General features: G+C 40.3%; 1 protein-coding gene across 4 annotated transcripts in view; it reads left to right on the forward strand.

Moving 5' to 3' along the window:
* Positions 1-14,367, forward strand: part of NCOA1 (nuclear receptor coactivator 1) — a gene marked incomplete at both ends in the record, with an annotated part of 97,813 nt that overhangs the window by 53,688 nt on the left and 29,758 nt on the right. For all 4 annotated transcript variants that reach the window (XM_080710966.1, XM_080710964.1, XM_080710965.1 and 1 more), the window contains 3 exons: positions 9,240-9,357; positions 10,353-10,521; positions 13,500-13,814. In XM_080710966.1, the coding sequence (XP_080567092.1) occupies positions 9,240-9,357; positions 10,353-10,521; positions 13,500-13,814 (602 nt within the window). The remainder of the gene's footprint in view (positions 1-9,239; positions 9,358-10,352; positions 10,522-13,499; positions 13,815-14,367) is intronic.

Here is a 14,367-nt window from a genome sequence, read left to right on the forward strand (position 1 = left end):
TTTCAGTCTTGAGCCTTTAGCTATCATGACCCAGTTCCTGAAAGCTTACCAAGATTTCTGGACAGGCAGCTGCAAAGAAGAATCTGAGTCATGTCTGACATTTTTGAAAGCATAGTTTAACTGACCAGAACACTAGAAGAAGAGTCAGGAACTTAGATTCAAGTCTCCCATTCTCTATTTATTAACAGTGTTACATCAAACAAATGAGTTTTCTGGGCTTTTTCCCTTGATTTTCAAACTAAGAATTAGATGAAATGGTCAAAATTTTCTTCTAATGGAAACAGAGGCTCCAGACTCTAGGATATTAGGCACAACTGGGGAAACAGAAAGATATGATGCTCAAAGTAGATAAAATGGATTGAATTGATTTGGAGTCCTTGCCCTGCCCCCATTCAGCATGAGACTGGGGGAGTTTTCTCAGGAGACATCAAATGACCAGAAAGAAGACTTCTGATTAGGATATGTAAGAGGAGATCCTATTGTACTGTTGTTCTATGTGCAGAAGCTCCCGCCATCTAATCATGTAATGATGGAAGGCTACCACAGGAGAGCCCTACACTGAGCCTCCCAGGCCATTTTAGAGCATAGGTGTCAGCCTTCTGAACAGACAGAATCAGGAGTCATTAAGCCTTTGAGGAAAGCCTGCACGTCAGAAGAGAGCAAAAGAAACAGAGTGTGCAGTGATGGACTGAAGGCAGTGGCCGCAGAAACATCCTGGAAGTTACGAAAAACCAAGGCGTATGGCCCGTGAATGATACGGGAAGAAAGAAGGACAAAGAACAAGAAAGAACTCCTAGGAATCGATGTCCATAATTAGGTTATGAAGGAAATGTGAGAAAATAAAGCTGAGAAAAGGTCCCAGAAAGAACAAAAAAGACCAAGGGAAAAAATGGAAAGTGGGGAAGAAAAAGTTAAGGAAATTACAAGATCATCTAAGAGAGCCAATCATGACTAATAAATATTCCAGAAACAAACAAGGGGGGCGGGGGGCATACTCCCAAGCAGGAAAGTAAGTTTTGCTGAAACTAACATGATTCTCTAGATTTAAATGGTTCAACGAATGCACACACACACACACACACACACACACACACACGTTTCATATACTAAAGTTTGTCGTCCTCTAATTTCTGGATTGTCAAAGATTCTAAAACTTTTCAGAAACAATATGTGGATTGCATACCATGAATTAGGAGTTCCTCAGGAGGTAATGTTAGACATAGGCAAATGAGCAGCATCTTGTGCTGAAAGAAAGAAAGCTTCCACTTCAACTATGACAGCAATAGTTGGCACTAGACTAGCCCTCCCACTATATTGAAAAAAATTAAATAAAACAAGCAAATATATGAGATAGTTTTTTTCAGACAACAGGCAGAGTGGGACAGAGATGGAAGGGAAATAAAACAAGCTCATATTCAGCTTGACACTCTACCTCTGAAATATATTCCAGCCCAATTTTTTTTAATTCCTTATATTGAAAAAGGGTCTCACTAAGCTACAGAGGGCCTCGCTAAGTAGCTGAGGCTGGCTGTGGACCTGCCATCCTCTTGTCTTAGCCATCCAAGTACCGGGATTACAAGCGTGCACCACCATGCCTGGCTTAGCTTGCCTTTTTTTATTGGAGACACTTAACAAACCAAGTATAGATAGGACAAACCCAAAATGAACATGGATACCTTATTATTGTTGAAAAATAAAGATCATAGTTCCATGAGGCTGAGGCAGCTAGAATTTGCTAGACAGAGTATTGGAAAAGAAAAGGATATGTAAAGAGAGAGCTGCAGAAATCTATGGAAGGGTCTCTTTGACTCTATGGCTAATCCATATAGACTTAATGTAATACCAATACAAATCCCAGTAGGCATTTTAATAGAAACTGAGAGGTTTTTTAAATTTATATGGGATACAGAGGTCTTGGGATCATCAAAACTTTTTAAAAATTTGGAGTATTTATAGTACTTGTAAGTATACTTACTCTGAAAGACAGCGGTTTTGGAATAAGGATAGGTAGGCATCCAAGGGGTGAGTGAAGGAGAACTACGGCCTCACCTATCGTGATGGGAGGTCATTCCGTCATAATGGGGCTGTCAAAAGGTAGCAACATATGCATATTTAAAACAAGCCAAGCTGGGCATGGTGGCACGCACGTGTAATCCCCGCGCTTGGGAGGCGGAGACAGGAGGATCACGCAGGTGCGAACCAAGCCTCGCTGGCCTAAGAGACCCTGTTTCCAAATGCAAAATATAAAATAGGTCTGGGAGTGTAGCCTGGAGGTAGAAGGGTTTCCAGGAACCCCAGTACCACCATAAATAAATAAATAAATAAATAAATAAATAAATAAATAAAAAAACAAGCCAAGGCCAGAAAAAACAGGCACAGAATCATGACTGGTTGTATCAGTTGAGAGGCAGATAACACAGTAATCAGAAGGAGAGAGGAAGGAAACTGCTTTTATTCATTATGGGCATTTTGATTTTGACTTTTAAAATTCTACATGTGTGTTGATTTGACAAAGATTAAAGTTGACAAAGATAAAAGGTGTCTCCCAGCTCTCTAAGCCCATGAAAGTGGTATATTTTTCCTTCATGGACCGTACTGAGGCTCTTTTTCCTCTTGAGCATCCCCTCCTGAATACAGCTTAATAGACAAAACCATGTTAATAGTCTAGAATCTGCTGTAGTTTGTGCTAGTAAGAGGCCAAAACCATAAAAGAGAAAATGTTGAGTAGGCAGAGGGGGACAGAGGTGTAGACAGTCTGACCACAGTGTTAAGACATAGATAGCCAAGAAGAAAATTTAAGAAGCATAAAGCTAAGGAAGGAAGTTAGGTGCAGAAAGGGGGGGGTAAAGGATTGGAGGAGGAAAAAAGAAAGAAAAAGGAAGACAAGGACAAAAAATATGCCAACATATAAAGGGAAGAGGAAATTCTCCCACTTTGAACCCCTCAACTGTGCACCACATCCTGTGAATAGAACTAGTTATCAATTGGCCCACATCTTAATCTTGTGCCTACCCAGGAAAGTCAGGCCAGTATCTTTAGTCCTCAGTTGCAGGTTGGACGGTGCCAAGTGCAAATAGCCCCAGAGAATAGTTTAATGACCATCGCACTGCAGCACTCAGGAGACCCAGCTACACCTCTGCCCTCGTCTAGTCCATCTTCTCTCTCAGACTTTTCTTTTTCTTGCCTTTTTGCATCACATTCTGAAACTCTGAGCCCAGTTTTCCAGAACAAAATTGAATCTTCAACCAACAGAAGAGTCTGTTCTGCTCTTCAGTCTGTTGAGTTAACCATAGCTATCACATTTTTACTTTGTAGAAATCCTTTTTCTTAGGAGTCTTGGTTTTGTGGGGGGTTTTGTTTGGTTTGGTTTGGTTTGGTCTTTTGCGGGTGTGGGGATGGAACCCAGAGGCATTTGACCTCCAAGCTACACCCCCGTCCTATTTTCTATTCTTTACTTTTTTTTTTTTTTTTTGGTGGTACTGGGAGTGGAACCCAGAGGCTTTCTTCCTCCGGGCTATACTCCCAGACCTTTTTTATATTTTATTTGGAAACAGGGTCTCACTAAGTTGCTGAGAGCCTCACTAAGTAGCTGAGGTTGGCTTCGAACCTGTGCGATCCTCCTGTCTCAGCCTCCCAAGCGCGGGGATTACAAGCGTGCCCGACCATGCCCGGCTCTATTCTTTACTTTGAAACAGGGTCAGCTGAGTTGCGTAGGGCCTCACTAAGTAGCTGAGGCTGTCCGGCGAGCTGCGATCCTCCTGTCTCAGCTTCCCTGAATGTTGGGATTACAAGCGTGCGCCACCACGCCTGGCTGGAGTCTGTTAGTTTTTATGGATGTAGTAGGCCTTTATTGTGATGGTCTTTATTATACTTACTTCAGGGTTCATCCATTTTCTGTACCGATTGCTTTTCTTCACAATTTCTGTTAAATTTCTTGCTTTTGGCTTTCCTTGGATATTTAGTGACTTAAAAAAAAAAAATCAACTGGGAGCCAGGTGTGGTGGCGCACATTTGTAATCCCTGCACTTGGGAAGCTAAGACAGGAGGATCACATAGGTTCGAAGCCAGCTTCAGTTACTTAGTGAGGCTCTCAACAACTTAGTGAGACCCTGTTTGTAAATAAAATATAAAATAGGTCTGAGAGTATAGCCCAGAGGTAGAGGGTTCCACCCTCAGTACCACCAAAAAAAAAAAAAAAAAACAAACTGGGTAACCAGGGGCATTCCAACTCTGAGCTACATGACTAGCCCTACTTTAGGGTTTTTTTTTTTTTTTTCTTTTTCTTTTTTTTTTGGTGGTACTAGAGTTCCTGGAAACCCTTCTACCTCCGGGTTACATCCCAGACCTATTTTTATATGTTTTTATTTGGAAACAGGGTCTCTTAAGCCAGTAAGGCTGGCTTCGAACCAGCGCCATCCTCCTGTCTCCGCCTCCCAAGCGCGGGGATTATAAGCGTGCGCCACCATGCCCGGCCCAGCATTTTTTTTTAAAACAGGGTCTCAGGAAGTTGCTGAGGCTGGCCTTAAACCTGAGGTTCTTCTGCCTCATCTTCCCAAATACTGGGATTACAGGCTGTTTGGTGACTTTTGACTGTCTCTCCATATATACCAAAAAAGACCTAGAATGGAAAAAATACTGGTAGCTAGCTGAAGTAAGAAGCTCTTTTCCTGGCGGTGAATGTAGGTTCTGATCATAGACGCAGCCTCATTTCTTAGTTGTTGAGAGGAATAGAGCTTAGTGGTGGGGAAATCCCTGTGGCTGACCTAGCATCGACTTTGGGGGACTCCCTGGGCATAACTCTCAGCTAAAGTCACCAACTCACCATCTTAATCCCATGGGCAGATGCCAGAGTCAGCTGCAGGCAGCACAGAGGCTTGGAGGCAGCTGCTCCCTGTCGTTCAGTCATCCCAATGAGCCCGGAGGCCCACGCCTGCACTCACTGAGTGACCGGCAGTGTGGACTTGGTCTGCTGCCCTTCTGGGAAAACCTTTTGGCAGAAACCCTTGCTTTCTCCTGTTCTTTAGTCAAGGCTTCACCCTCAGTTTATTTCCACCAATGTTTTATCTTTCAGAAAATTACTCTTCTAGACTGTTGCTGCGATGCTTACAGAACCAGAAAATTTTCTTAGGTCCATTTATGTATGGGAAAACTAAGATCCAGAGAATGAAAAGGAACACACACACACACACACACACACACACACACACACACACAGTGTGTCTGTCTCTGTCTCTCTGTCTCTGTCCCCCCCTCCTCTCGTTCTCTCTCAAAAACTTGCCCAAAGTCAACACACTTAATATATACAGAACCAGGATTTAAATCTCATCCTGCTTGGTCTCAAAACATTTTGTTTGTATGTACATACACATTCATGCAGTGAGATCAAGTGATTTAAGGTTTTGTTAGAAGTGTACCAAATAAACAGTGCTTTTCAGTGTAGATACCTTATGAGAGTATTGTTGATCAAACGTGCATCACACCTCTTGGGCGTTACCTTGAAAACCTCTGCAGCATCTTTTTGACTCTTGCCAAATTTCTGTCCTTAGAGAGTAAATTCGACTTGTAAAAATTTCCGAAGTTATTTAGAACCAACTTTGTTGATCCAAAGAGAGTAATGTTTTCTTTTTAATAAAAAGTAAAATTAAGTATGCATGTGAAGATATATGTGTTCTTGAAGGCCATCTAAACTGCGTAAAATCGTTTTTTAAAAATTCTAAAAATATTTGAGGATTAACATCATGGGAGTGAGTGAATGACCTCCTAAGGCGGTGTTTTTTATGTTCTGTGAACATACACATTCTGGGATGATTATTTTTAAGTACTGTTAATCAATAGTACATTAAAAGTGTTGTATAGCTATAGGAATGAGTTTTTAATACAACATTTTCAGCACTTAAAAATCTAAAGTTCTTGCTTTTGAGGTCACATTTAGTGTTTTGTTTTTCTTTTAATTAAGACACATTCTTCCACATTCAAAACAACACCAAGAAAGAAGGGAGATGGTAGATATGTAATGAAAAGTATCTTCATCCTAAAAACAATGTTACTTGTTTCTCCTATAATTCTAAGAGTATATAATATGTATAGGTTCTCTTTTTATAGTATTATACAAATAGCACCATGCTGTGCACACTCAGTGTTCTGTATCTTAATACTTTTTCCCTGGATGTTATTTGATATCAGTACATAAAGAGATTCTTTTTTCTTTTTATAACCTGTGTTTTTTCATATCTGTACTAGAATTTACTTAACTAGTTTCCTGATAATAAGCATCTTTTGCTATTATAAAAATCATAATGAATAATCTTATGTGGAATAGAATGTCTAAGTCAAAGGATAGACAGATGAATGTTGTCCAGTGGCTGTTCTTGAAGTTTGTGCCAGTTCATGTGTCTCTATATCCTTCTCAGTACTTTGAATTGTGCACTTTCTCATCTTAGTTCATTTATTTAATCAATGTAGTTTTAAGCTGTATTTCTTTTATTATGTATTAGGTTGTTTTATGTGACCTCTTCATATTCTCTCATCATTTATCAAGTGAGTTGGTTGTTGGGTTTTATCCTTTTGATTTATAGAAGTTTTTACTTATTAGGGAAATTAGTCCTTTGTCTACATGTTTTTTTAAAAAAAAACAACACTGTAACTGGTGTGCACAGTTGCTGCCAGATATAACACAAAACTGAGCCAGAAACTTCCTCTCCAACAGCTGAAGAAAATTAACTGTGAACATGAGACCAGTAGATGCCGAATCAAATGTTGAAAGCATAGAATGCACAAAAGCCACCGTCCTGGTTAAGACGACGTGCCTTACTTGTGCAGAATTTAATGGGTTTAATTATTATTTGATTAAATGGTTTAACTATTTAATAATATAATGTTTTTGTTCTTGAGGAAATAAGGTTTCTTCTTTTAGCCAGATTTAAATGTAGAAAATATAATGTCGAGCCTTTTAGATGATAAGAAATAATAGCCAGGCACTGTGGAGTGTGCTTGTACACCCAGCTGCTCTGGAGGTTGAGGCAGGAGGATTGCTTAAGCCCAGCAGTTCAAGGCCACCTTGGGCAGTATAAGTGAGACCTCGACTCAACAAAACAAAAAAACAAAGATAGTGACAAATATAAGTGGCTTGATCACTACAGCTAAGGGTGTATATTTTTACCCCCACTTCAGCTGCCTCTCTCCCACAAAAATGGCTGTGCTTGTCTTTTCTTACATGTTTGCATACTTACTCATTCATGTTTGTGGGAGGAATAACCGCTAACACTAAATATTGGGTATATTTCACATAAACATGAGCCTAATATGTTCTGCATAATTTTTTCAAACGTCCTTAAATCTACTTACTCTTTATGCATTAGAGTGGGGAATTTTTCCTAAATAAGTGTTCTCTCAAAACTCCAAAGCCTGAATTGGGAATGTGGCTCATAGTAGAGCCCTCGCCTAGCAGGTGTCAACACGTAGGCCATGGTTGAATCTCTAGCACTGCAAAAGAAGAAGCTCCAAGGCGCTTGTAGCTTTTTACAGAAACAGTTGTATTCGTTACCTAGGGCTACTATGGCAAAATGCACAGATTAGAGGCTTACACAACGGAAGTTTATTTGTTCTCCATTCTGGAGGCTGAGATTCCAGGGTCCGGGTGTCAGCGGGCTTGCTTACTTCTAGGACCTCCTTCCCTGGAGTGGTCATGGCAGACTTCTCCTTGTGCCGTGTTCTGATCTTCCCTTCAGAGAGACACTAGTATATTGGATTAGTGTCACCGTGGTGACCCATTTTAAATGAAATGCCTTTTTAAAGGCTCTGTCTCCAAAGAGAGTCACATTTTGAGATAGTGCAGGCTAGGAGTTCTACATAGGAATTTTGAGGGGATATAATTTTACCCATAGTAATTAATTAAATTAATGTATCTCCACTTTAAAAGTTATGAATAGCCATCATAAAAAGGAAAATAATCATTTTTCTCACTACCTAAGATGAATTGAGAAGATAGAGCCTCCCAGAATTTTTCTCTTAACATATAAGAAATAGTTTTTAAAAATAGAATTTTCCAGCCGGGCGTGGTGGCGCACGCTTGTAATCCCCGCACTTGGGAGGCGGAGACAGGAGGATCGCGCAGGTTCGAAGCCAGCCGCGCTGACTTAAGAGACCCTGTTTCAAAAATATAAAATAGGTCTGGGAGTGTATCCCGGAGGGCTTCCAGGAACCCCAGTACCACAAAAAAAAAAAAAAAAAATAGAATTTTCCTGAACATAATGTCTTAGAATATGCTTTTTTCTTAACAGCATGTTGTCAATAGCTATACCATGATTCGTTGATCAGTCTCTACATTTCTGGAATTTAGTTTACTTAAAATTTTTTCCTAGTGTAAATAGTTCAGAGATAATAACAAAGCTTTCAAAAAAAAATCTCATAGAGCCGGGCGTGGTGGCTCACGCTTTTAATCCCAGCATTCAGGAGGCTGAGACTGGAGGATCGCGGTTCGCGGACAGCCTCAGCTATTTAGTGAGGCCCCCTGCAACTCAGTGAGACCCGGTTTCAAAATAAAGAATAAAAAATAGGGCAGGGGTGTAGCTCGGAGGTCGAATGTCCCTGGGTTCCATCCCCAGACCCACACACACAAAAAAAATCTCATAGGAAATTTTTCTAAAATGCATACACTTTTCAGTTATATAACATAATCTAATCTCATTTTTTCATTTGAGTATCATAAGCATGTGTTATAATTATATTACTATGATTATATAGCTATTTTCTCAGGTAAACAACTAGAGCCTTGTCCGCGTGCTGAATAGCCTCAGACTGCCAGGCTCTTTGGTCTCTATTCCTGCCTTTCCCTGAATGTACTTGTTTGTAGCTCTCATTTTCTGGTGATGACACCATCCCTACTTACAGCATTGTCTAATGTGCTATAGACTAAAAAAGAGTTCACCATAATTGTTGTATTTAACTTGAAAATAAATAATCTCTGGCAAAGTCCTCAAATCTCCTATGGTAACATCAACCTATGTACAAACTCACCACTAGATTTTCTTTAATTCAGAAACCTTTTCTCACTTTCTCATTTACTTTTTATTATAGATGACAACATTCTAGACAGTTTTAAGTATCTGAATAAGTGACCTTTGTATCATTGAAGTCGTATTTTTTAGAGAAAAATCTCACTCTACTATATAATGTGTTACTTCTCAAACTACTGTCATTTTACCCTCTATTGTGACCATGACCTTTCCTTCTTCCGTCAGGATTGCCCGAACTGGAATTGGAAGCGATTGATAACCAGTTTGGGCAACCAGGAACAGGTGATCAGATTCCATGGGCAAATAATGCTGTGGCAGCTGTCAATCAGAATAAACCAGAAGAGTAAGTATTGCATTTTAGATTTGATAAGATATTAGATACCAGCTTCAAAACCAAGAAATGTTATTCCCAAATTCCCGTCTATGTTGGTGTTCTGTGAGATATACATTGATGTAAATGTTTATTGGAATAAAAGGAGGGTGATGGGAAAAAAGATCCTCATAGTTATATTTTATTATATTAGCATAATTAGCATTGGTATTATTTTCTATATATTTCTTAAATTTTATACGTCAGTTGATATCAGTTTGGTTTTGCCTCCATATTTTCTACATAAATGAATGAACAAATTGTTTTGTGTTAATGCCCAGCATGCTTCATCTTTCCCCTGTGTTTGCTTTTGTACATGACAGTCATGTCATGTTATCTATATGAGTTGATCATCTTTGAAAGTGAAGTAAAATAATATATACTGTTTTGGTTATGGCTTACTTAGTAGTATTCATAAAATAAATGAGAATAAATATGAACATAGGCTAAATGATTTTTTTCAGTTTTTGTCTGATTTCTATTTTTTGCTTTTATTAAAAATTCTTTCTCTTTTCCTAACTATATTTAGTTAATTTTTCAGTATATTTCTATAAGCTAATATGAAAAATATGGGAAAAAGTTCAGTGATTGGCAAAAGAATGAAAATGTATTCAACCTACATACTAAATGTTCTTTTAATATGTGCACATTAAGCATAGAACGTTTCATTATGTTCAAATTAGTCACTAGGTGTTCCAACAGAGAATTTTTTAGATCCAGATTAGTGTGTGTGTGTGTGTGTGTGTGTGTGTGTGTGTGTGTGTGCACGCGCGCGCATTCTTAGGACTGAGTACTTTCACTGTGTGTGTGTGTGTGTGCGTGTGTGTGTGCGTGCGCGCGCATTCTTAGGACTGAATACTTTCGCTGTGTGTGTGTGTGTGTGTGTGTGTGTGTGCGCACGCGCGCATTCTTAGGACTGAGTACTTTCGCTGTGTCCGTCTGAAACTCCTTCCCTTTTGGCCCTGCAGCCAGTGTATTAGCTCACAGTTGGATGAGCTTCTCTGTCCCCCAACAACAGTAGAGGGGAGGAACGATGAGAAGGCCCTTCTGGAGCAGCTGGTGTCCTTCCTGAGCGGCAAAGATGAAACTGAGCTCGCTGAACTGGACAGAGCGCTGGGAATTGACAAACTTGTTCAGGTACTGGTTACGGTTAACGTTATTTAAATGATGCAGCTATGAGAAGCTAGAAGTGATTTTTTTTAAGCAAGACTTTTAAAAATATTGTTCTCACTGCACTCTAGTTAATGTTTTGTTACTTATCTCTTATAAAAGTTATCAAAATATATAATAATGGGCTTTTTTTGACCCAGGGGTATTCTATCTCTGCGCGACACCCCCAGCCCTGTTTTTGATTCTTTATTTTGAAACAGGGTCCCACTGAGTTGCAAAGGGCCTCACTGAGCAGCTGAGGCTGTCCGAGAACTGCAGTCCTCCTGTCTCAGCCTTAACAAATGCTGGGATTACAAGAATGTGCCACCATACCCAGCTTATAGTGGGCTTTTTATTTTATTTATTTGAGAGTGTGTGTGTGTGTGTGTGTGTGTGTGTGTGTGCTCAAGTGCACGCGCGCGTGGCCCTGGGGATGGGACCCAGAGGCCTCCACCTTCAGGATATACCCCCGACATATTTTATATTTTATTTGAAAACAGGGTCTCACTAAATTGCTGAGAACCTCACTAAGTAGCAGGGGCTGGCTTTGAAACTGTGTGATCCTCCTGTCTCAGCCTCCCAAGTATTGGGATTACAAGTGTGCGCCACCACACCCGGCTTCTATAATGGGCTTTTTTTTTTTTTGGTGTGTGTGTGTGTGTGTGTGTGTGTGTGTGTGTGTGTGTGTGTGTGTGTGTGTGGTGGTGGTGGTGGTGGTGGTGGTGGTACTGGGGATGGAAGCCTTCTACCTCCGGGTTACACTCCCAGACCTATTTTTTTATATTTTATTTGGAAACAGGATCTCTTAAGCCAGCGCGGCTTGCTTCGAACCTGCGTAATCCTCCTGTCTCCGCCTCCCAAGCACAGGGATTACAAGTGTGCACCACCATGCCCGGTTATAATGGGCTTTTTAAACAAAAAAGTATCACAATTATTAGAAATAGTGTTAGGCCGGGTGTGGTGGCGCAGGCTTATAATCCCAGAATTTGGGAGGCTGAGACAGGAGGATCCAGGTTCACAAACAGCTTCAGTTAGTGAGGTCTTTGCAACTCAGTGAGACTCTGTTTTAAAATAAAGAATAAAAAATAGGGCTGGGAGTGTAGCCCCTGGGTTCCATCTCCAGTACCACACACACAAAAAGAAAGAAATAGTTCTTGCTTAGAACAGATTCTCATGGAACAGAATCTTACAAATTTCTGCTAAAATAGAGCCTCGTTTTATAAAATTGCTTCTTATTTTAAAACTTAATTTATTATTCATTCATACTTGTCTTCAACCTATATTATCCATGACATTCCAACTTCCTGGTTAGTACTTTTCCGGTATCATGGAATGTAAAATCTAATTGTGCATATGACCAGCATTTCTTTTTTTTATTTCTTTCATCTTTTCCTTTTTGTTTGTTTTTGTTTCTTTTAAAGTATTGAGAATTGAACTCAGGGCCTTGCACATGCTAGGCAAGCACTGAGCTACATCCCCAGCCCTTTTCTCATATGATATATGTATTATATGAGAAAAAATTATATATATAATATCACATATCATATATACATATGAATGAACACATAAACCCAGGGACATTCTACCTCTGAGCTACACCCCAGCCTCATTTTATTTTTTATTTTGAAGCAGGGTCTCACTAAGTTGCTGAGGCCATCACTGAACCTAAGATCCTCCTATCCCAGCCTCCCAAGTACTGGGATTACAGGCTTGTGCCACCACACCCAGCTTATATTTTATTTTGAGACAGGGTCTCACGTAAGTTGCCTTGGCTGGCCTTGTACCTGAGATCCTCCTGCCTCAGCCTCACTAGTAGCTAGGAGAACTACTTAGGCCACCATGCCTGGCTCATGACCAGCATTTTTTACAATTTATTTTTATTGGTGCATTGTAATCATACATCACATTGGAATACAAGACTTGAGAGGATATACAAGCACACATCATCCAATTAGCCCTCATCCAGCCCCCATCCCATTTCCTCCCCTCCCTCGATCCCATGCTTGTTTGGTGATTAACTTTGACACATTTGTTTATGTACCTCCTGCGTTTTGTACCTCCTCCATCCTCCCCTATTCCATACCCTCTGATTCGTCACCTTAATTGTTTCACTATAGGGCCCTTTCTATAACTCGACCTCTTCCTGTTGCCCCTTTTGTCCTAGTTATTGCTGATTAGGGGAAACATCTGGTTTTTATTTTCTGTGATATTTCTCTGTGCATGCCACGTTGCAAGTACAGATCCCACTCTTGACGGCCCCAGTAGTGGCCTGGCTACCCAGTGGACTGATCCAGACCTCGCTGGCTCAAGCAGTGGCCTTGCCTCATGGGAGGCACCGATTCTGGCCTCGCTATGACCAGCATTTTTTAAGTGGAGTGGGTTATAGATAGAATGCATAGCCCATTAAAAGGGAAAGTTACATTTCAGTAAACTGTTGCACACACATACACATACATATGCATACACACATACATGCACATGGACACATTTTAAATGATATGTCTTGCAGTGGGTAAGAGTTAAAACTTTGAAAGCCACAACTATGACCTTCTGCTATCTTGCCTATGGATTTTTTTAAATAAGGTAAAAGTATAGTTTCTGTATTTGAAATAGAAAAATGCCTAATTGCTTTCTTTTCTTCTCATAGTTATCTACTAAATGTGAGCTTTGTTGATTTCTTTGCAGTGAGGTTCTTTTCAAACTTGTGGCTTCATTCCATTAATCATATTTTCATCTCCTTACTGAGATTTAAAATATCTCGGTTAATCTAGTATTCCATTTCAGAAGCATCTTTCATAAATGATTTCTTTAGGTGATAAACTTCTAGAGAGCATGAATTCAAAATGAATATATTATGCTGACACTTTGTAGAGATAACCTGTTCAAAGAGCCAAAATTACATAGCGACACTTGTCATTTCTTGGCAGAAATTCATTTGCAAAGTGTTCTGGCCTCTTCTTTAACAGGGAGGTGGATTAGATGTACTGTCGGAGAGATTCCCACCACAGCAGGCGACACCACCGTTAATGATGGAAGACAGATCCAACCTGTACACCCAGCCTTACTCCTCTCCTTCTCCCACTGCCAGTCTCCCGAGCCCTTTCCAAGGCATGGTCAGGCAGAAGCCCTCGCTGGGGACGATGCCCGTTCAAGTAACACCTCCCCGCGGCGCTTTCTCGCCGGGCATGGCCATGCAGCCCAGGCAGACTCTTAACAGACCCCCGGCTGCCCCTAACCAGCTGCGACTTCAGCTGCAACAGCGGTTACAGGGACAGCAGCAGGTGAGTCCAGATTTCTCAAAGGTTTGTGCCAAATCTCCATGTGTCAAGACAGCCAGTTGCTAAAGTTGTCCAGTCCTTCCAGAACTTTCATGAAAGACCGAGAATCAACCGGTCTCCTAAGATAAGGACGCGGGACCCTTTTACTCAGATAAAGACTGCTGGCCCATAACAAGGCGCTTTGAGACCTACAACCTGGAAGCAACTTAATTTGGGGTATTTTTACATACACACTATTCAGATTTGACATTATACAATTACTAAAAAAGAAAACATAGCTTAAAATTCAGAGTAGAGCAGCAAGAGATACTGTTTATTATTGTTGGAACAGAAAATAATTTTTGTGTGGTACTGGGGATTGAACCCAGGAACATTCTACCAAGAAGCTGCACCCTGAGCCCTTTTTTACTTTTTATTTTGAAACAGTTTCTTGATAAATTACCACATACTGCACCTGGATCAGAAAATGAAATTTATTTATGTTGTTTCAATTTGGTGAGATCGATGTGCAGAGAATGGAGACAGTATAAATTGAGGAGGACTAGGAGTTGCAAGT

This window comes from Muscardinus avellanarius (assembly GCF_963383645.1).
Source record: "Muscardinus avellanarius genome assembly, chromosome: 15".
Taxonomy (NCBI): domain Eukaryota; kingdom Metazoa; phylum Chordata; class Mammalia; order Rodentia; family Gliridae; genus Muscardinus; species Muscardinus avellanarius.